Raw genomic sequence first — 22,273 nt, 5'->3', positions numbered from 1 at the left:
ACAGACAGACAGACAGACAGACAGACAGACAGACAGACAGACAGACAGACAGACAGACAGACAGACAGACAGACAGGCGGCTGGAGAGTTTCACATCTGTTTTTTATTTCTCTGAACTACAGAACACCAACTGAACAGCTCAGCTCTCACATCAATCAGACTAAACCTCCCTGCTATCTCCTCCCTTCCTTTCCCTCCCCTCCCTTTCTTATCACAATAAAGAAGTGGAAAAGGCCAAGGAAAAAGCACCAAATAAACACATCCTGATACAGAGTGTACTACTGTGCAATGCACTGACACATTTATATGAAGCAAGAAAGAAAAACACAGGCTATTTCATAATTTTCATAATAATAATAATATACTCACAATAATCATGACAAAAATAACATGACAAAGGAGAGGTTGGCACTGCGTGCTGGTAGCTTCATAGATGAGTACAGTATTGTTCTCCTATAGAGTCAGCTCTTTGGTTCAGATTCAGGCCTTCATGTGACCAACTGGATGTTGAACCCCGGTCTCCTGCACTCCCCGAGACTGTATTAGGCCCCTTAGCTAAAGTCACAGTGGAAGCACACAGCAGGCATGTCGTCCATTCTTTTACAAGTCAGCATTAGCCTACAGTTTGTCTTAGGACGGATGTTCTAGCTTCTCTCCTCTCATCCATCTCTCCTCTCATCCATCTCTCCTCTCATCCACCTCTCCTCTGATCCATCTCTCCTCTGCTCGATCTCTCTTTAGCACATCCTCACCTTTATCTGTTTATCCTTCTTTATTTTCAACCATTATTCTGTCGTTCCCAACACATTCAATTTTCTTTTATTAAACTACATATCAAGTCCCATTTTCTCTCCCTATCCATGTTTCTCGCTCTCTTTGTCTGACATTTTAGATCGCGTCATAAAATACTTATTTTACATTCATGTTTGTATATTCATACATATCAACTATATTCTATATCAACTACACATCAAATAATATTTTTTATCAGGCGAAGCAGAGGAGGTCAAATTATCAGAAGAAGGAATGGTGATGACAAGGCTAGTGTGAACCAAGAGCTACAATGATGTCCAAACAGGAAGTCAATAAAATAAAGAATGTGATCAAGAAAACCCCAGATAAAAGACACTTCAAAGTATTCAAACAGGTGAGTGGATAGACTTATGATTTTCATTCTTAGGTAAATTATGCAATGCACAATACTAACATCTCTTTTGGACTGATGAAGACCAATAGTTTGTCAGTCCAAAACGTGAGATCATAGTTGTCCTATGGTTATTTTGCATACAACATTCCCACAACATTCTGGGAATGGTGCAGGATAGGTGCTTGGCTTTGGAACATTCCGAGCAGATTTAAGGAACTTGACGAAATAACGTTATTTTCTTGGTATTTCGTTACTTTAAATAAATGTTTTCTAAAAGTTGAACCATGGTTACATTTAATGACACTTTTGGTAATGTTCTAGGAACGCTCTCCAACTGGGAACGTTTTCAAATAGTTCAGAGAACGTTTAGTAACAACGTTCTTCTGCAAGAATTTCAATATTTCAGAATAATGTTTCCTACAGGTTTCCTCATGGTTCTATTTAAAGTTAAGAAACAATATTCTTCTGCGGGATTTTTAGTACTTCAGCATAACGTCGTCTGAAGGTTTGCTCATGGTTCTATTTAAAGTCATGTTCTCAGAACATTAAGAAAACGTTTGCTAAAAACCACAAGAAAACATTAATAACGTTTTAAAACAAATGCATTCCGCGACAACTCTCTCTCTCCTCAGGTGTGTTAGCCGTGTGCCCGGTAATTGGCTACACTTGAATTAATGTTTGTTTTCTTTGAAATGTGTCTGTTTGTGTAGACTACAATGAACATGAGTTTTTTTAAAACAAGTTAAAAAAAAAACATGCTAGCTCCATCCTGGTGGCGCAGTAGACTAATTTCATAGATAGAGAACAGAAGATCGTAGGTTTGAATCTCACTGACACCGTGCCACAATAAAAAAAAATGCATGTGTTTGCGTGATTAATGCCTTAGCAAATACATTTCCATTTGTCTTATCTGTGCTTGGAGTTCTTAACGAACTATTCTCACAGTGTTATTGGTCTTATTGAAACATTCAGTGAAAATGTTAAGGAAGTTATTCCATCATTTCGAAATAACCTTTACATTTAGTTTAAAACATTCACAACGTTTAGATAATGTTCTCAAAACTTTATTTAATTACCTTCAAATAACCCATCATTTCTGTTCTAAGAACGATAAAAAAACCTCCTAGGAAAACTGTCTAGGGAACCAGAATGAAATGTTCTCAAAACCTCCCTGCAAACTAAAAGCGTACCTTCCCAGAACAGGCTAAATGTTTACTTCCGTTATCAGAATGTTTAAAAAACGTTCAGTTTTACCGGTCTGGGTAACTTATGGCTTCGTTCCCAGAACCAATGGTAAACCAAAAACATACGTTCACACAACTTCCAAGGAACCTAATTTGCAAGCTGGGATTTCTCCAGAGCCAGTCTATAGTGTGTTGTCTTAGGTCATGGTGGATCCGGGGCGCCAGACGCTAGGTTGCAGACCCAGGTTAGAGGTGCTGAATTTGGGGCGAGGCACTCTGGAGGGCTGCGTGGAGGCGGGGCGAGGTGGGGTGTGGGCCAAAGGGCTCAGATCAGGGGCACTCTTAAACTGACTGTTACCTTGTTGGGGGGCGTGGGCCTGTGAGGGGTAGGGGTTAGGGTTAGGGACATGGACGGAGGAGAAGCTTGGGAGCTGCGGGAGGGGGCCTGTGGGGGCTGGAGTAGGAGGGACCCACTGGGGCTGAGGTTGGTAGGGGGTAGAGAGTGATTGGTAGCAGGAAGTGGCTGTTGGGGGAAGAGAAATGACATCAGACCTCCACATCGGTTCTCCTAGTGTGGTCGCTGACCGTGGGATGATGACAGTAGGGGCGGGGCCTGTGGGAGGTGGTGTGGAGAAACGTTTGACCTCATACACACGTGGCATCTTGTTTTGGCCCTGGGGAGTCCCGCCCCCGTAGCTGAAGAGGGAGGAGTTTAGCTGATAGGGCTGGTGACTCATGAAGTCCAGAGCCTTGATGCCTTGAGCCTTCTGACCCCCAGGGGCGGCTTTGTGCCCCGCTGAACCCCCACCCTGTCCTACTACTCCCGCCCTCTGACGCTGGGCCTGGGGAGGGCAGGAGGGGGAGAGGAGGGGGTTGTAGCTGATGGGAGGGGGGGCTCTGCAGCTGGAGGAGTATTTGAATTGAGAGGGGAGGGAGGGTGTGGGAGAGGGCTGTCGGGGGTGGCCGGGACTGGGTTGGGGTGAGGAGGGGGTCTCCACCACATAGCGATCCATCCTGCTCTGCCTACGGGCGAACAGCTGACCCCCCTTCCCTGCTAGCTGGGGTACCTGTGGAGGAGGCTGGGGTTTAGGGGCCACAGGAGGGGGCTTGGAGCCTCTCTGTGCCTGCATGAAGTTACAGGCCTCAGCCCCCAGCTTCAACCAGTCCTCTTCAGGGCCTGACTCACCTCCAGCCTCCCCACTAACTCCTCCATTAGGCCCCATGGGGCCTGGGCCTATCCTGGTCGGTGCATCTGGGTTTTGGAGCAGCTCCAGCAGGGCCGGGTTGGGAGATACGTCCTTCTTGTTCTCCACAGAAGGACGGAACATAGGCTTCTTGTTGCTGCGACGACGCGCCTCCGCGAGAATGCCTGTTCTGGAGGCGGGGACGGCAATACGCTGCTCACGGGACGACAATGAATCAGAGGCAGGGGTCTGGGCAGTGGAGGGGGTCACCATGGCAGGGTTTGTCATAGAGACATAGGAGTTGAAGGTCAAGGGAGGAGGGGGTTGGGTCTGAGCAAGGGAGGGAATGTAAGGTGTGGCAGAGGATGGAGAGAACGGTTGATTAGAAGAAGGAGGAGAGAAGGGCTGGGCAGCCATGGCAGAGGATGGATAGACTGGGGCATGAGGAGGAGGAGGGGAGAAAGGTTGACTAGGAGTAGAGAAGTGTTGAATGGGGGCAGGAGGAGGAGAGAATGGTTGAGGAGCAGTCAAGGAGCAGAAGTGTTGGGTGGGTTGAGGAGGATAATGAGAAGGAGAACAGCAGTCAGAAGAAGGAGAGAAGGTGGCAGTATGGACTGAGGGAGAAGAGAAAGGCTGAGAGGGAGTGCAGGTATGAGAGGATGGAGGAGAGAGAACAAGAGGAGGAGGAGAGAGGATGGATTCAGTAGGTCTAGGGGGGATGTAGAGGGAGGTACTGGAGACCGCTCTCCTGGCCTCGGGCGCCCCTGAAGGGCGAGGGGGGGCGATGGTTACCATGGATACCTCAGCAGTGGGTTTGGAAACTATTGTTAAGCCAGGAGTGGGCTGGACGGGTCGGAAGATGACAGGGCTGGCAGGGGGGCGAGATGGGGCGAGGCCTGAGGTGAAGGGGCGTGCCGTGCGGTTATGGATTCCCCCAGGCGGGTTAGGGTTAGTGTTTAGGTCAGGCTGGGGGGGGATAGGGGTGTGAGAGGGGGAAGTCAGAACCACACTGGCCTGACTCATCCCTGCTGAGCCCCCATTGGACAAACTTGCAGTCAGGGAGGTGTTAGGGGCAGAGTTGTAGGTGACAGGAGTGGCCAATTTCCTTTGCTGCTCATACTGCTTTGTCTCTTTCCCCTGATAGGCTATGTAGTCCAGCCCGGGGCTCTGATAGGCTGGGGCATTCATCTCAGACCCCTGATTGAATGACATGTTCATCTCTGGGCTCTGATAGGCCAAGGAATCTAACCCTGAGCTCTGATTAGTTGGTGTTTGGGGCCTTGAGTTATAGGTGGAGGGGCAGGCAGAACTCCTCCTATCCAGCATGTCCAGGTATTCGCTGTCCCAGGTGGGGTCAAAGGTTCCAGCAAAGCCCTCTTCATCCACCTCTGAACCAGAGGGGAAGGAACTCCCCTCCTCCTCCTCTCCCTCCGTCTCTCCCCCAGTCTCAGGACCCACCTCCCCCTCCGTCTCTCCCCCAGTCTCAGCACCCACCTCCCCCTCCGCGCGGCCAAAACAGGTGAGGGTGAACTTCTTGGCACGCTGGCGTCTCTTCTTGAACATGAGAACTCCTTTGGAGTTGGAGTTTGGAGCGTCGGTGAGCAGGGAGGCGATTGAACGACATTTAGTACGAGCCTCTTTCACCTGCCTGTCTACCACACTCTCTCCTCTCTGCAGCTCTGGTAGACAGAGGGAGGGACGGGAGGAAGGGGGAGAAGTGGGGGAGAGAGAACGAGAGAACAGAGGATTACATAAGTAACTGTAATGAATAAGAAAATTCTGGTTAGAAACATAAAAGCCTGTTTGGGAGTGATTGACAGCATCTGGAATGTCACTCAAATCCATGATGACACCATGATGGGTGACACCATCAGCCAGTGAGGGCAGGGCTCAACCCTGACAGACAGGAGAGTGTGCTGGGGGCTCAAAGCTCTGATTTCCCCATACTCTCCAGTTGAGCAGCACCCAGATAGTATGTCTGTCTGTCTGTCTGTCTGTCTGTCTGTCTGTCTGTCTGTCTGTCTGTCTGTCTCTGTCTGTCTGTCTGCTGTCTGCCTGCCTGCCTGCCTGCCTGCCTGTCTGCCTGTCTGCCTGTCTGTCTGTCTGTCTGTCTGTCTGTCTGTCTGTCTGTCTCCATATCAGTGTATGTATTTGGTGTATGAGATGAAGATATTTCAGCCGTTTTATAAATGAACTCAGCCCTCAGAAATAGCCTCACACAAATACTGTTAGTATGACTAACAGCCACACACACACACACACACACACACACACACACACACACACACACACACACACACACACACACACACACACACACACACACACACACACACACACACACACACACACACACACACACACACACACACACACACATACACCAGTGAAGGGATCAGGGGATAAGGTGAGGTGTCTATGAGGCTGGTGCATCTACTCAAACAGTGACAGGAATCACAGTCTAACTGAAACCTCACAGCTCATAACGCATCTACTGTATCTGAAGAGAGGAATCAGTCCAGGTTTCTCTTATCCAACCACAGATTAGGCGACATCAGTAACAGAAAAAATATACAGTGCAGGAGAGACACACAGCAGCCTTGACTGGCAGAAACACAAAGACAGAGTCGACCAGCAGCAACCAGCAATATTACTAACCATCAATATTACCCACCATCAATATTACCCACCATCAATATTACCCACCATCAATATTACCCACCATCAATATTACCCACCATCAATATTACCCACCATCAATATTACCCACCATCAATATTACTCACCATCAATATTACCCACCATCAATATTACCCACCATCAATATTACCCACCATCAATATTACCCACCATCAATATTACCCACCATCAATATTACCCACCATCAATATTACTCACCATCAATATTACTCACCATCAATATTACTCACCATCAATATTACCCACCATCAATATTACTCACATCAATATTACCCACCATCAATATTACCCACCATCAATATTACTCACCATCAATATTACCCACCATCAATATTACTCACCATCAATATTACTCACCATCAATATTACCCACCATCAATATTACTCACATCAATATTACCCACCATCAATATTACCCACCATCAATATTACTCACCATCAATATTACCCACCATCAATATTACCCACCATCAATATTACCCACCATCAATATTACCCACCATCAATATTACTCACCATCAATATTACCCACCATCAATATTACTCACCATCAATATTACCCACCAGCAATATTACTCACCATCAATATTACCCACCATCAATATTACCCACCATCAATATTACCCACCATCAATATTACCCACCATCAATATTACTCACCATCAATATTACTCACCATCAATATTACTCACCATCAATATTACCCACCATCAATATTACTCACATCAATATTACCCACCATCAATATTACCCACCATCAATATTACTCACCATCAATATTACTCACCATCAATATTACTCACCATCAATATTACCCACCATCAATATTACCCACCATCAATATTACTCACCATCAATATTACCCACCATCAATATTACCCACCATCAATATTACCCACCATCAATATTACCCACCATCAATATTACCCACCATCAATATTACCCACCAGCAATATTACTCACCATCAATATTACCCACCATCAATATTACCCACCATCAATATTACCCACCATCAATATTACTCACCATCAATATTACTCACCATCAATATTACCCACCATCAATATTACCCACCATCAATATTACTCACCATCAATATTACCCACCATCAATATTACCCACCATCAATATTACTCACCATCAATATTACCCACCATCAATATTACCCACCATCAATATTACTCACCATCAATATTACCCACCATCAATATTACTCACCATCAATATTACTCACCATCAATATTACCCACCATCAATATTACTCACCATCAATATTACTCACCATCAATATTACCCACCATCAATATTACCCACCATCAATATTACTCACCATCAATATTACTCACCATCAATATTACCCACCATCAATATTACCCACCATCAATATTACTCACCATCAATATTACCCACCAGCAATATTACCCACCATCAATATTACTCACCATCAATATTACCCACCAGCAATATTACTCACCATCAATATTACTCACCATCAATATTACCCACCATCAATATTACTCACCATCAATATTACTCACCATCAATATTACCCACCATCAATATTACCCACCATCAATATTACTCACCATCAATATTACTCACCATCAATATTACCCACCATCAATATTACCCACCAGCAATATTACTCACCATCAATATTACTCACCATCAATATTACCCACCATCAATATTACTCACCATCAATATTACCCACCATCAATATTACCCACCATCAATATTACCCACCATCAATATTACCCACCATCAATATTACTCACCATCAATATTACCCACCATCAATATTACCCACCATCAATATTACCCACCATCAATATTACCCACCATCAATATTACCCACCAGCAATATTACTCACCATCAATATTACCCACCATCAATATTACCCACCAGCAATATTACCCACCATCAATATTACCCACCATCAATATTACCCACCAGCAATATTACCCAACCATTAATATTACCCAACCAGCAATATTACCCAACCAGCAATATTACCCACCATCAATATTACCCACCAGCAATATTACCCACCATCAATATTACCCACCAGCAATATTACCCAACCATTAATATTACCCACCATCAATATTACCCAACCAGCAATATTACCCAACCATCAATATTACCCACCAGCAATATTACCCACCATCAATATTACCCACCATCAATATTACCCACCAGCAATATTACCCAACCATTAATATTACCCAACCAGCAATATTACCCAACCAGCAATATTACCCACCAGCAATATTACCCAACCAGCAATATTACCCAACCATCAATATTACCCAACCATCAATATTACCCAACCATCAATATTACCCAACCATCAATATTACTCACCATCAATATTACCCAACCATTAATATTACCCAACCAGCAATATTACCCAACCATCAATATTACCCACCAGCAATATTACCCAACCATCAATATTACCCAACCATCAATATTACCCACCAGCAATATTATCCACCATCAATATTACCCACCATCAATATTACCCACCAGCAATATTACCCAACCATCAATATTACCCAACCAGCAATATTACCCAACCAGCAATATTACCCACCATCAATATTACCCAACCATCAATATTACCCACCAGCAATATTACCCACCAGCAATATTACCCACCAGCAATATTACCCACCATCAATATTACTCACCATCAATATTACTCACCATCAATATTATTCACCATCAATATTACTCACCATCAATATTACCCACCAGCAATATTACCCAACCATCAATATTATCCAACCATTAATATTACCCACCAGCAATATTACCCACCATCAATATTACCCACCATCAATATTACCCAACCATCAATATTACCCAACCATTAATATTACCCACCAGCAATATTACCCAACCATCAATATTACCCAACCATCAATATTACCCACCATCAATATTACCCAACCATCAATATTACCCACCATCAATATTACCCACCATCAATATTACCCAACCATCAATATTACCCAAACATCAATATTACTCACCATCAATATTACCCAACCATTAATATTACCCACCAGCAATATTACCCAACCATCAATATTACCCAACCATCAATATTACCCACCATCAATATTACCCACCATCAATATTACCCAACCATCAATATTACCCAACCATCAATATTACCCAACCATCAATATTACCCACCATCAATATTACCCACCATCAATATTACCCAACCATCAATATTACCCAACCAGCAATATTACCCAACCATCAATATTACCCACCATCAATATTACCCAACCATCAATATTACCCAACCATCAATATTACTCACCATCAATATTACCCAACCATTAATATTACCCACCATCAATATTACCCAACCATCAATATTACCCAACCATCAATATTACCCACCAGCAATATTACCCACCATCAATATTACCCACCATCAATATTACCCAACCATCAATATTACCCAACCATCAATATTACCCACCAGCAATATTACCCACCATCAATATTACCCACCATCAATATTACCCAACCATCAATATTACCCAACCATCAATATTACCCACCAGCAATATTACCCACCATCAATATTACCCACCATCAATATTACCCAACCAGCAATATTACCCAACCATCAATATTACCCACCATCAATATTACCCACCATCAATATTACCCAACCAGCAAAATTACCCAACCATCAATATTACCCACCATCAATATTACCCACCATCAATATTACCCAACCAGCAATATTACCCAACCATCAATATTACCCACCATCAATATTACCCACCAGCAATATTACCCACCAGCAATATTACCCACCATCAATATTACTCACCATCAATATTACTCACCATCAATATTATTCACCATCAATATTACTCACCATCAATATTACCCACCAGCAATATTACTCACCATCAATATTACTCACCATCAATATTACCCACCATCAATATTACCCACCATCAATATTACTCACCATCAATATTACTCACCATCAATATTACCCACCATCAATATTACTCACCATCAATATTACTCACCATCAATATTACTCACCATCAATATTACCCACCATCAATATTACCCACCATCAATATTACCCACCATCACCAAACAGATTTCATTTCTCACTAAAAACAACCAGAACCATCAGCAGAAAACACCTCCTGTCCAGTAACAGTATCTTACCACACCTTCAGCACCTCCAGTGTGTGTGTGTGTGTGTGTGTGTGTGTGTGTGTGTGTGTGTGTGTGTGTGTGTGTGTGTGTGTGTGTGTGTGTGTGTGTGTGTGTGTGTGTGTGTGTGTGTGTGTGTGTGTGTGTGTGTGTGTGTGTGTGTGTGTGTGTGTGTGTGTGTGTGTGTGTGTGTGTGTGTGTGTGTGTGTGTGTGTGTGACTTACCAGCGTAGATGGTGTGAATAACGGAGTGTTCATCAGGGTCCGAACCCGTTGAAGATGTGAAGTTCCTCATGTCTCCAAGTGTGTGTGTTCTCTAACCCTCACACACACATTCTCAGGTAGGTGGAAAGTGACCAGTTGTATTCTAGGTAGGATAACAACTCTCTCTCCTATCTCTCTCTCTCCTATCTCTCTCTCCTCTCCTCTCTCTCCTTCCTTCCCATCCCCCCACTCTCCTCTTTTGTGTCACTCTCTCATTCTCTCTCTCTTCTTCTATCCCAAACCAACACATGATGTCATCCCCTATTCCTGTCTGTCTGACAGATGTCTGGGCACACACACACACACACACACACACACACACACACACACACACACACACACACACACACACACACACACACACACACACACACACACTGTCCATGGGGTTCTCCCCCGTCCTTCACCCACTCAGATCTGCAAAATATTTCCATACAACAACCTTGTAAATGCTCCAAAGCTGTGTGTGTGTGTGTGTGTGTGTGTGTGTGTGTGTGTGTGTGTGTGTGTGTGTGTGTGTGTGTGTGTGTGTGTGTGTGTGTGTGTGTGTGTGTGTGTGTGTGTGTGTGTGTGTGTGTGTGTGTGTGTGTGTGTGTGTGTGTGTGTGTGTGTGCGTGCGTGTGTGCATGAGTGCCTGCGTATGTGTGTGTGTGTGTGTACCTGTGTGTGTGTGATGTGAGTAAGGCCAGTTCTCACTGTCACTATTGTCTCTCTGTCCAAGATGTAACCTTGCCTGAAACCTGAAGACTTGCATCAGCTCCTGAAGCTTATGCCAAGGCTTTAGCTCAGCAGGATAACACCGTGCCAGGGAGCACCATCAGCTGCTATAGTTCAGAATGAGGTAGACAGCTGTGAGGAAAGTTACATCATTCATGAGTTAATAGGTTCATGTAGTCATCTAAGCAGGTCAGATACCTATGTCTAGCTGCATGGGAAGAATGCCATTTTTGACATGGAGTTGAAACCTGATTTTCAAATAAATAGGGAATAATTGATCAGGTTTGCTGCCCCCCCCCAAACCCCTCTCCTCCCATCAGCCATCAGCCATGGCATATTCAGCTGTGGGGATCACTAAATGTGAGGTCAGTTGTGTCCCTGTGTCCGTCAAGGCCAGAGGGGAATGCTAGCTGTCCCACCATAAATCTTCTGGATGAGACCAGGGCTTAGAATACTGACAGGAGAGACAGAAATAGGAGAGGGACGCTTTGATTCATGAGATAGACAGCAACAGGAAATATCCCCCTCTCTCAAATCAAATCAAACTTTATTTGCCACATGCGCTGAATACAACAAGTGTAGACTTTACCGTGAAATGCTTTACTTACAAGCCCTTAACCAGACACATTTACTCCCATACACTCACAGACACTCACAGACATTCCCACAGGCGTTGCAGAGCAGCTGAAGAGTTCACATGTAGGCTATAGTGTGTATAGTGTGCAGGGTATCTGGTATAGTGTACTCACTGGCTTGCCGGGCCTTTTCCTTGTACGTAGCAGACAGTTCATCACTGAGTGGGGTCAGCTGGACACCCACCATGGGAACCATCTGAGAGCTGGTGCCCAGCATCATGGCTCCTCTAGCCCGCTCTGGAGACACCAGGGGTGAGCAGGCCAGAACCACACCCCCCCCTGCCTCCTGGAACCCACTGTCTCCCTCCACCTCTCCTCCCACCACCGGCTCCCCCTGCGCATGGTGTAGGATGGGCCGGGCTGGATGGGTCCACTCTGGCCGGGCCTGCGGGGGTTGGGTTTGGGGTTGGTAGACCACCTCCCTGCGTGGTACTCCAGGTTGAAACCCCCCTGTTCCTGATCCCGTTGGTTGCTCCCACTGTTTGATCCCCCCATTTCCCAGTGTGGGTAGTTGCTCCCAGGTCTCCTGCAGTGAAACCCCCCCATCTGGAGCGCTCTCATACCTTAAGAGAGAGAGAGAGAGAGGGATTGGGCGGGTCATGGTGATGTCATCTTACAAACCAACAAGGTTGGGGATGATTCTGTTTTGTTCTTGTCTCATACCCGCTTATCTCTGAAGTCTCCTCCTCCTCCTGCTGGCGACCGGGAGAGCGCGCACCCGGAGGAGTGTGTCGCTGGCGGCGGTGTGGGTGTGTGTCCGCATCGCTGTCCGTCTCTCCATAATAGGCCTCACTGTCAGGGGGGGAGGTGAGGGTGAAGCAGGCAGGCCCGTCAGTGTGTGTGGCTGTGTGTATCCGACCCGGCAGGACCACAGAGTGGAACCCAGACCTGGAGGCAGAAAGAGAACGAGATAGCCAGGCTGTGTGTGTGTCTGCGTTGCTTATTCTACGGTCTACTTGTATAGGTCTAGTGTATGTGTACAGTGTATCCCCTATATGCATTTAGCAGTGGCGCACCGCCGGGTCTAAATCGTGGCCGCCACTGAAAAACCCTCCTCCGCCACTACTGAGGTGGAAAAAGAAAATAAACGTTTTGGATGGGGGAGGTGGGGGGTAATTTGCCGGATGGTGAAACGTTTTGGATGGGGGAGGTGGGGGGGTGGGGGGGTAATTTGCCGGATTGTAAAACGTTTTGGATGGGGGAGGTGGGGGTGTAATTTGCCGGATGGTAAAACGTTTTGGATGGGGGAGGTGGGGGGGTGGGGGGTAATTTGCCGGATGGTAAAACGTTTTGGATGGGGGGAGGTGGGGGGTGTAATTTGCCGGATGGTAAAACGTTTTGGATGGGGGGAGGTGGGGGGGTAATTTACCGGATGGTAAAACGATTTGGATGGGGGGAGGTGAGGGGTAATTTACCGGATGGTAAAACGTTTTGGATGGGGGAGGTGGGGGGTGTAATTTGCGGATGGTAAAACGTTTTGGATGGGGGAGGTGGGGGGTAATTTGCCGGATGGTAAAACGTTTTCAGTGTAAACTAAAAAGACTTAAACCAGATGTAAAGTATGTAGAAATTATAATGGAGAAACTAACAATCACTAAAAACTAGACAGTCAGGGAGAATCAAACATTGTAAAAATGTCATGGCTTTGGGCCTCCGTTGAGTTTGTTTTATTGTTTGATTTACTCAGATGACATAAGAACAAGGCATAAGACATGGCAAAATGTGTAGGATTGCAGGACATTGCAGGACATTGTGTAGAATTGCAATGGTGTGTATGTCCGTATGATCTGACCTCTTGACCCTGAGGTTGAGTCTATGTCTGTATGCTCTGACCTCTTGACCCTGAGGTTGAGTCTAGGTCTGTATGCTCTGACCTCTTGACCCTGAGGTTGAGTCTATGTCTGTATGCTCTGACCTCTTGACCCTGAGGTTGAGTCTAGGTCTGTATGCTCTGACCTCTTGACCCTGAGGTTGAGTCTAGGTCTGTATGCTCTGACCTCTTGACCCTGAGGTTGAGTCTATGTCTGTATGCTCTGACCTCTTGACCCTGAGGTTGAGTCTAGGTCTGTATGCTCTGACCTCTTGACCCTGAGGTTGAGTCTAGGTCTGTATGCTCTGACCTCTTGACCCTGAGGTTGAGTCTATGTCTGTATGCTCTGACCTCTTGACCCTGAGGTTGAGGGTGTGTCGATGGGAGTCGATGAGCATCATCGCCTGAGCGTGGTTGAGCTCTGCACAGACATGGTCGCCGATGGCAACCAACTCATCCTCCTCCCTCAGGTCGGCCCGGCACGCCTTACTGCGCCGTCGCACCTGCAACACACACACACACAGCCTCAATGCAGCAGCATGGAATCCCAGAGTGGGGAGCAGTGTCATAGAGCCACTAGGGGGAGACAAAAGCTGAACACTTCTGAGGTTTAAATGTTTTACATTTTAGTCATTTAACAGACACTTATCCAGAGCAAATTACAGTTGGTGCATTCATCTTAAGATAGCGAGGTGGGACAACACCATATCACAGTCGTAGGAAGTACATTTTCCCTCAATAAAGGAGCTATCAGCAAAGTCAGTGCCAGTAGGGAAAGACCTGCACAAGTTTCTATTTATGTTATGAGGACATCATCTGTCCGGGGCTATGGAGGGGAGGGGGGAGTCTGAAGGGCCGTACAAACTAGGCAATGATGTCATGAAGTTGGGTGGAGGGGTGTATGCAAAGCCCTATACATACATGGATCTGTCAGAAAGCATGAGAGATAGGTGGGATAGAGAGAGAGAGAGAGAGAGAGAGAGAGAGAGAGAGAGAGAGAGAGAGAGAGAGAGAGAGAGAGAGAGAGAGAGAGAGAGAGAGAGAGAGAGAGAGAGAGAGAGAGAGAGAGAGAGGGATAGAGTGAGAGAGAGAGAGAGAGAGAGAGAGAGAGAGAGAGAGAGAGAGAGAGAGAGAGAGAGAGATAGGTGGGATAGAGAGAGAGAGAGATAGGTGGGATAGAGAGAGAGAGAGATAGGTGGGATAGAGAGAGAGAGAGAGAGAGAGAGAGAGAGAGAGAGAGAGAGAGAGAGAGAGAGAGAGAGAGAGAGAGAGAGAGAGAGAGAGAGAGATGGGTGGGTGGAGAGAGAGAGAGAGAGAGAGAGAGAGAGAGAGAGAGAGAGAGAGAGAGAGAGAGAGAGAGAGAGAGAGAGAGAGAGATGGGTGGGAGGTGAAGAGATATAAAGTGGGAGAGAGAGGGTATGGGTGGAGAGAAAGGGAGAGAGAGAGAGATAAATAGGCAGGATGGAGAGAGAGGGTGCAGAGATATACAGGTGGAGAGAGAAAGAGATAGCGTGAGGGAAAGAAAGAAAGAACAGTGGACAGATGACACATAGCAGAATCATTTCTGACAGCTGCCTCCCCCCATACACACATTGTGCAGAGGGCATGCCTCACATTCACCATGTGTTGCCCATACACCCCGAAATAAACCCCAGCTGGAGAACCAGCCACATTCCTAGACAAACCCACAGCCAGAGCAGCTAACCAGGGATATCGCCTTTTACACACTTTATATGGTGAGTAATATGTACCTGTTAGGCCAAATTAGCCTGGTTAGCATTAGCATGTACATTACCCGCCGCTTTTCCCCTCTACCGGTCGGCACCAGAGACTGTGTGTGTGATTATGTGGAGGGCAGACATGCCTCAGAGAAGCCCAGCTGGGAGTAGAGAGGTCCGCAGGATGAGAATAGCTCATTTAAGAGGAGCTGGAGCAGGCCATGGAAAAATGGCCTCTCTCTCTCTCACACACACACACACACACACACACACACACACACACACACACACACACACACACACACACACACACACACACACACACACACACACACACACACACACACACACACACACACACACACACACACACGGTCTTCTACAACTAACCTTGTGGGGACACACAATTCAGTCCCATTCAAAATGCTATTTTTCCTAACCCCTAACCCTAAACCTTAGCATTACCAATGCCCTTACCCAAGTCCTAACCCTAACATTAAGAATAGAAGAGAATATAATAAAATAGACTAGAATAGAAGAGAATAGAAGAGAATAGAAGAGACTAGAATAGAAGAGAACACCAAAGGATATAATCTAATAAAACAGACTAGAATAGAAGAGAATAGAAGAGCATAGAAGAGAAGAGAATAGGATAGAGTAGAAGAGAAGAGAAGAGGATAGAGTAGAAGATAAGAGAATAGAAGAGAATAGAACAGAAGAGAAGAGGATAGAGTAGAAGAGAAGAGAATAGAAGCGGATAGAGTAGAAGAGAAGAGAATAGAAGAGAAGATGATAGAGTAGAAGAGAAGAGAATAGAAGAGGCTAGAGTAGAAGAGAATAGAAGAGGAGAGAGTAGAGGAGAGAGATAATATAATAGAAGAGAAGAAAATAGAAGAGAATATAAGAGAAGAGGATAGAGTAGAAGAGAATATAATAGAAGAGGATAGAGTAGAAGAGAATAGAAGAGAAGGGAAGGGAATCGAAGAGGATAGAGTAGAAGAGAAAATAATAGAATATAATATAAGAGAAGAAAATAGAAGAGAAGAGAATAGAAGAGAAGTGAAGAGAATAGAATAGAATATAAGAGAATATAAAAGAAGAGAATGGAATATAGGAGACTAGAATAGAAGAGAATATAATAAAAGAGAATAGAATAGAATATAATAAAAGAGAAGAGAAGAGGATAGAGTAGAAGATAATAGAATAGAAGAGAATATAATAGAAGAGAATAGAAGAGGATAGAGTAGAAGATAATAGAATAGAAGAGAATATAATAGAAGAGAATAGAACAGAAGAGAAGAGAAGAGGATAGAGTAGAAGATAATAGAATAGAAGAGAATATAATAGAAGAGAAGAGAAGAGGATAGAGTAGAAGATAATAGAATAGAAGAGAATATAATAGAAGAGAATAGAACAGAAGAGAAGAGGATAGAGTAGAAGATAATAGAATAGAAGAGAATATAATAGAAGAGAATAGAACAGAAGAGAAGAGGATAGAGTAGAAGATAATAGAATAGAAGAGAATATAATAGAAGAGAATAGAACAGAAGAGAAGAGAAGAGGATAGAGTAGAAGATAATAGAATAGAAGAGAATATAATAGAAGAGAAGAGAAGAGGATAGAGTAGAAGATAATAGAATAGAAGAGAATATAATAGAAGAGAATAGAACAGAAGAGAAGAGGATAGAGTAGAAGATAATAGAATAGAAGAGAATAGAACAGAAGAGAAGAGGATAGAGTAGAAGATAATAGAATAGAAGAGAATATAATAGAAGAGAATAGAACAGAAGAGAAGAGAAGAGGATAGAGTAGAAGATAATAGAATAGAAGAGAATAGAACAGAAGAGAAGAGGATAGAGTAGAAGATAATAGAATAGAAGAGAATATAATAGAAGAGAATAGAACAGAAGAGAAGAGAAGAGGATAGAGTAGAAGATAATAGAATAGAAGAGAATATAATAGAAGAGAATAGAAGAGAAGAGAATAGGATAGAAGAGAAGAGGATAGGATAGAGTAGAAGATAATAGAACAGAAGAGAAGAGAATCAAAGAGGATAGAAGAGAAGAGAATATAATAAAAGTGAATAGAAGAGAATAGAGTAGAAGAGAATAGAAGAGAAAAGAAGAGAATAGAAGAGAATAGAAGAAAATCTAATATAGTAGGTGAAAATAGAAGAGAATAGAAGAGAAGAGAATAGAATGGAAGAGAAGAGAAGAGAATAGATTAGAATAGAAGAGAATAGAATAGAATAGAAGAGACGAGAAGAGAATAGAAGAAAATAGAAGAGAATAGAAGAAAATCTAATATAGTAGGTGAAAATAGAAGAGAATAGAATAGAAGAGAAGAGAATAGAATGGAAGAGAAGAGAATAGATTAGAATAGAAGAGACTATAATAGAATAGAAGAGAAGAGAAGAGAATAGAAGAAAATAGAAGAGAATAGAAGAAAATCTAATATAGTAGGTGAAAATAGAAGAGAATAGAATAGAAGAGAATAGAAGAAAATATAATATAGTAGGAGAAAATAGAAGAGAATAGAATAGAAGAAAATATATTATAGTAGAAGAGAATAGAAGAAAATCTAATATAGTAGGAGAAAATAGAAGAGAATAGAATAGAATAAAATATATTATAGTAGAAGAGAATAGAAGAACATCTAATATAGTAGGAGAAAATAGAAGATAATAGAATAGAAGAGAGTAGAAGAGAATAGAAGAAAATATAACATAGTAGGAGAAAATAGAAGAGAATAGAATAGAAGTGAATATAATAGAAGAGAATAGAAGAAAATCTAATATAGTAGGAGAAAACAGAAGAGAATAGAAGAGAATAGAATAGAAGAAAATCTAATATAGTAGGAGAAAATAGAAGAGAATAGAATAGAAGGGAATAGAATAGAATAGAAGAAAATATATTATAGTAGAAGAGAATAGAATATAAGAGAATAGAAGAAAATCTAATATAGTAGGAGAAAATAGAAGAGAATAGAATAGAAGAGAGTAGAAGAGAATAGAAGAAAATATAACATAGTAGGAGAAAATAGAAGAGAATAGAAGAGAATAGAATAAAATAAAATATAATATAGTAGAAGAGAATAGAATAGAATAGCACACATGCGACAAGCTGGTAGTTCAGTGTCAGCTGCAGAGCAGTTTAGGGGTTAAAAGATTCACGGGTATCTCGGCAATAATATAATATATGCCATTTAGCAGATGCTTTTTTGCAAAGCGACTTACAGAGAAATGTAATGTCAAATAAAATGTAATGATTTTATGTGTAAGTGGTCCCGGGAATCAAGCCCACACCCTGGTGTCTTCAGCACAAGTAACTGAGCTGCAAGGATAATCTGGATGCCAACAGCATTGATCCATCAGCCCTGAGGTTTGGAGCTGTGAATGATCCATTTATCGAACCCAGTACTTAAAATGTACCTTTATTTTACTAGGCAAGTCAGTTAAGAACAAATTCTTATTTTCAATGACAGCCTAGGAACAGTGGGTTAATTGCCTGTTAACAACTAAGCCAATTTGAGAGAGGTCACATTTTTATTTTACCTTTTTGACTAGGCAAGTCAGTTAATTAAGAACATATTCTTATTTACGATGATGGCCAACCCCGGCCAAACTGGGCCAATTGTGCTCCGCCTTATGGGAATTACAATCAAGGCCGGTGGTGATACAGAGTGGAATCGAACCAGGGACTGTAGTGACTCCTCTAGCACTGAGATACAGTGTCTTAGACCACTGTGCCACGCGGGAGCCCTACATGCAGCCCAGATTTCTACAATATATTTTCTGATTAGATTAAATGCATTCTGCCATGTCAACACCAACGTGTCTCTGTGAGTGTGTGTGTCCACTTAGAGAGCATGCCGTCAATTCCTCTGCTCTTAGAGTGGTTTTATCTTGTCTTAATGGTATACTACACTGAGAGAGATAACATACTGTAATAATTCCTATCACACACACACATTAAAACACAGAGATGAAACACACATGAACACCAAGAAACATACAACATGGAGAGAACACACCACCATTTATATACAACAGCTGTTCCTGCAATTGTTACTCCAGGATCTGCCCATACCCCACTCTATATTACACACACACACACGCACGCACACACACACGCACGCACGCACGCACGCACGCACGCACGCACGCACACACACACACACACACACACACACACACACACACACACACACACACACACACACACACACACACACACACACACACACACACACACACACACACACACACACACACACACACACACGTTGTACCTTGGCCACCTGTAGTGGTGTTTGGTGCTCTACTCCTCCTTGCAGTCTGAAGCCCCATGGAGCCCCTCCTGAGAGAGTGACCACCACCTCCTCTGCTACCATCACTACTCAGTAACACACATACACGCTGAATCACACTGCACACGGAGTGTATGTCTCTCTGCTTCTTCCAACTGCTCTGTGTATTTGTATGTGTATGTCTCACTGGTCTGACATGCTTCCTCTGTGACCCCGCCCACTTACTCCACCCAGAGAGAGGGGGGTTTGAGAGGGAAGGGGGTAGAGAGAGAGAGAGAGAGAGAGAGAGAGAGAGAGAGAGAGAGAGAGAGAGAGAGAGAGAGAGAGAGAGAGAGAGAAAGAGATGGGGAGGGGGACTGGTTTCCGTTTGCTAATAGTGGAATGCTGTGTCGGCTGGAAGGGGGCAGAAGAGTGTGTGTGTGTGTTTTATATCCACCACACGTGTCATGACACTCTGCAGCTCCAGCCAGGGATGCTGATAGATCCTCCCAAAATAACCCTCTGGCCCCCTCGCACACTGTCCTGACCACCAATCCAGCCCTCTCCAAGGCTTTGTCTCAAACTGCCACAAGAGGAGAAGGGAGGGGGAGAGGGATAGGAGGGGAAGAGGGAGTGAGAGAGGAGAGGAGAGGAGAGGGAGGGGGAAGGGGAGGGGAGGGGGAGAGGGAGAGGAGAAGGGAGAGGAGAGGAGAGGGAGGTGGCTAGGAGAGTTGGAAGAGGGAGTGGGAAAGGAGGGGAGAGGAGAGGAGAGGAGCAGGAGGGGTGAGGAGAAGGAGGGGGAGAGGGAGAGGGGGGGAGAGGAGAAGGAGGGGGAGAGGAGAGGAGAGGAGAGGAGAGGAGAGGAGGAGGAGAGGAGAGGAGAGGAGAGGAGAGGAGAGGAGAGGAGAGGAGAGGAGAGGAGAGGAGAGGAGAGGAGAGGAGAGGAGAGGAGAGGAGAGGAGAGGGAGGGGAGAGGGAGTGGGAGAAGGAGAAGAGACGGGAGGGGGGGAGGGAGGGATATTTTTAAGAGCATATGCCTACTTGTTGTGATTCACATTCACAGAGTGAGCTAACACCACCCTGTCACAGCGGGTCAGTATTGCTTTGGGGAGCTATTAGACTGCTTCCATGATAACACCAGAAAGTTGTATCGTCTACTAACGGTGCTTTTCCAATGAGACTTTTCCCGACAGTGTTTTATGTTGATGTGTAAGCTCCAGTGTTACTGTTTTTCCATCAGGAGTTTGACATTAATAAAGACTTGGGGTGAGCAGAATCAACAACCTCTGCATCATGAAAGACTGTTGCTTTGTGAGGTGTTAAAGTTCACAGTTAGTCATTGTTGTGTAAATGAAAGGTTAAAAGTATTCAGGGTCTTGCCTTGGCACAAAGTCCGCCGGACCCACGGCCCAGTGAGACATGGGTGCCGGTCCGTGTAGATGAAACAGAAAAATCTGAGCCTTTTGGGTAAAACACTGGGATAAATCCTCAATGGAAATGCGACATGTGATCCCAGCTTGGGTAATGCAGTGCTGTTCATATTAATTACTGTCCCGTCCGCAACCCACAAGTGTTCTATTATTTCATGATGGAATCACATTTTCAGTTTGATTGTACAATATCTAGAATACTACACACTTTTTGGTCTGAAATAATAATAGTCCTGTATTTTCTGTTTGACATGAATTGCTTGTCTCTGTTTAAGTCTACCGGAGCAGCGATTCAAATCTATTGCGACAGTAAGACTTCAGTGTCCGCACACAGCTTCTCTTCCTCCGTCAGGCTCGTTCCTGACCTCCACAAGCTACAACAACACACGTTTGATTTTACAGTAAAAACCGGAGGAAAGTCTAAAAGAAACATCCTCAAAAGATGATGAGCAACAATTTTCTCTGTGGTCAAAGCGCTTCGACGTTTCTCCAGCCGTCCTCCTGTGCAGTTCTACTAGTGATGTGACAGAGGGCAGTGTAGGTCAGACGAGGAGTCGGTTGTTGAGCACTGCCACTCCTGCAGTCACACCTCCACCAGGGTGCTCGTCACACTTGGTCCTCAGCTGATGTCCAGCTCACTCGATCTGCACCATGTCTTGACTCTGCCTGTGAGGCAGTGGTGTAAAGTACTTAAGTTAAAATACTTGAAAGTACTAATTAAATCTGTAAATAGCCCATCCAGCTACCTCATCCCCATACTGTTATTTATTTTGCTCCTTTGCACCCCAGTACCGCTACTTGCACACTGATCTTCTGCACATCGATCACCCCAATGTTTTTGCCATACTGTAATTATCTCACCACTATGGTCTATTTATCGCCTCCCGTATCCTACCTCATTTGCACACATTGTATATAGACTTTCTCTATTGTATTATTGACTGTATGTTTGTTCATTCCATGTGTAACTCTATGTTGTTGTTTGTG

General features: G+C 44.1%; 1 protein-coding gene across 1 annotated transcript; it reads right to left on the bottom strand.

Annotated features, from left to right (window-relative positions):
• Positions 1-83: 83 nt before the first annotated feature.
• Positions 84-20,102, bottom strand: LOC118374111 (synaptopodin 2-like protein). The gene is made up of 5 exons (XM_052492536.1): positions 19,860-20,102; positions 14,203-14,354; positions 12,705-12,929; positions 12,156-12,604; positions 84-5,194 (listed from the first exon to the last, which is right to left on the bottom strand). Exons 1-5 carry the CDS (start codon positions 19,959-19,961, stop codon positions 2,529-2,531), a joined length of 3,594 nt encoding a protein of 1,197 aa, XP_052348496.1. The 5' UTR covers positions 19,962-20,102; the 3' UTR covers positions 84-2,528.
• Between the last annotated feature and the right edge of the window lie 2,171 nt (positions 20,103-22,273).

Source organism: Oncorhynchus keta, chromosome 3 (genome assembly GCF_023373465.1).
Source record: "Oncorhynchus keta strain PuntledgeMale-10-30-2019 chromosome 3, Oket_V2, whole genome shotgun sequence".
In the NCBI taxonomy this organism is placed as follows: Eukaryota; Metazoa; Chordata; class Actinopteri; order Salmoniformes; family Salmonidae; genus Oncorhynchus; species Oncorhynchus keta.
This window is presented reverse-complemented; position numbering and strand designations above follow the sequence as displayed.

What these genes read in the sequence shown, in the direction of transcription:
- LOC118374111 (XM_052492536.1), bottom strand. Translation starts at nt 19,961, where the DNA reads ATGGTAGCAGAGGAGGTGGTGGTCACTCTCTCAGGAGGGGCTCCATGG. An exon ending in CTCAACCTCAGGGTCAAGAG is followed by an intron (nt 12,930 to 14,202) that starts GTCAGAGCATAC and finishes TTCTGCCTCCAG; the next exon opens with GTCTGGGTTCCACTCTGTGG. An exon ending in GGAAAAGGCCCGGCAAGCCA is followed by an intron (nt 5,195 to 12,155) that starts GTGAGTACACTA and finishes TCTGTCTACCAG; the next exon opens with AGCTGCAGAGAGGAGAGAGT.